Raw genomic sequence first — 946 nt, 5'->3', positions numbered from 1 at the left:
AGAGAGCAAGCATATGCCTGCTTTACCTTTCCCTCAAAAGCTATATTGAGAAAAGCTAGACAAGCAGTTTGAGAGATTTTTGGATGTGTTAAAACAGTTTCATGTAAATTTGTCATTCACAGAAGTACTCTCACAAATCCCTGCCTATGCCAAATTCTTGAAGGAGATCCTAACAAAGAAGAGGAAAATAGAGGAGACCTCGGTGGTGAAGCTCACAGAGCATTGCAGCGCAATATTGCAAAATAAACTCCCACAAAAGTGTGGAGATCCAGAGAGCTTTACTATACCTTGCTCTTTAGGCTCTTTTAATTTTGATAAATCTTTATGTGATTTTGGTGCCTCAATTAATCTAATGCCTCTATCTATTTACTGGAAACTTGAGAAGGAGATTGGAGAGATAAGGTCGGTGCCAATATCTTTGCAGCTGGCAGAACAAACAACTTTGATAACCGAGGGGATAGTGGAAGATGTGTTAGTTCGGGTGGATAAGTTTGTATTTCCTGTAGACTTTATATTGGTGAAAATGGAGGAGAATAAGAAGGTCCCCCTCATCCTAGGAAGACCATTCTTAGCGACGGATAGAGAAATATTGGATATACACAAGAGGAAACTCATGCTTAGAATGGGTGAGGAGACGGTGACTTTTGATATGAATGTAGAAAAAGGGGCACAAAAGGAAAAGCCAATTGCTAGTTTTGAGTAGAAAGTAAAAGGCTCAAAAGAGAAGGTTACACTGAGCGAGAAAGATAAGTGTGGGGTGTACCCCAAGAAGGCTAAGAAGAAGTTGTCGGCATAGATGTGTGCATTAGTTCGAAGGCGAGGAATGGATCCCGACTTTGACTCAGACCCCGACTAGATATTCAGGAAAGTTTCCTTTACCTTATGCTTTTTAATAGTGTGTCATGGGGACATGCCACAACTTAAAGTGTGGGGTGGGGGATATTTG

At 40.8% G+C, this 946-nt stretch overlaps 1 protein-coding gene across 1 annotated transcript; it reads left to right on the top strand.

Annotated features, from left to right (window-relative positions):
• Positions 1–352: 352 nt before the first annotated feature.
• On the top strand, positions 353–703 carry LOC138909368 (uncharacterized). Its single transcript, XM_070200563.1, has one exon. The coding sequence runs from the start codon at positions 353–355 to the stop codon at positions 701–703; it is 351 nt and encodes a 116-aa protein (XP_070056664.1).
• The last annotated feature ends 243 nt before the right edge of the window (positions 704–946 follow it).

The sequence above is a fragment of the Nicotiana tomentosiformis genome, chromosome 4 (assembly GCF_000390325.3).
Source record: "Nicotiana tomentosiformis chromosome 4, ASM39032v3, whole genome shotgun sequence".
Lineage (NCBI taxonomy): Eukaryota > Viridiplantae > Streptophyta > Magnoliopsida > Solanales > Solanaceae > Nicotiana > Nicotiana tomentosiformis.
This window is presented reverse-complemented; position numbering and strand designations above follow the sequence as displayed.